This window comes from Penaeus monodon, chromosome 15 (genome assembly GCF_015228065.2).
Source record: "Penaeus monodon isolate SGIC_2016 chromosome 15, NSTDA_Pmon_1, whole genome shotgun sequence".
NCBI classification, from domain to species: Eukaryota; Metazoa; Arthropoda; class Malacostraca; order Decapoda; family Penaeidae; genus Penaeus; species Penaeus monodon.
Window position 1 is genome coordinate 29,533,793 of NC_051400.1, and position 457 is coordinate 29,534,249.

The window sequence follows — 457 nt, forward strand, 5'->3', positions numbered from 1 at the left end:
GCTGAGTGCTGCGAGGACCCTGTCGGAGGCTCTAACTCTTGGCTGGGCGTCTCATGAGGGTGATGGGCGTCTTGAAGGCTCGCCCAGGCCACCGCTGCGGCAGATATGATTACTACCACCGTCTAAGGAACAAGTTTACTACAGTGAACATTCTAACAACTTGCGCATAGAGAGAATCTATAGGAAAATAATAAAAAAAAGGAAAAACCTTGCACATAAAGAGAATCTATAAAAAAAAAAAAATCTTGCACATAAAGAGACTGTATAAGAATATAGGAAAAACAGTATAAACTATAACGAATCATAACCATCTGACAAACTCCAAAATCACATCAGGTTCCTCCTACTGCATTACAAATCGCCTTTATTGAATAACCACACCCGAAAATCAACATATGAACAAATCATACAACTCTTCGCATAATTGTCAAAATCTACCCCCCCCCCCAAGTCTGAG

At 40.9% G+C, this 457-nt stretch overlaps 1 protein-coding gene across 1 annotated transcript in view; it reads right to left on the reverse strand.

Moving 5' to 3' along the window:
* LOC119582314 (flocculation protein FLO11-like) overlaps positions 1-457 on the reverse strand; it is a gene marked incomplete in the record, with an annotated part of 8,613 nt that overhangs the window by 2,466 nt on the left and 5,690 nt on the right. Inside the window, 1 exon segment of the mRNA XM_037930529.1 lies at positions 3-122. Coding sequence (XP_037786457.1) covers positions 3-122 — 120 coding nt within the window.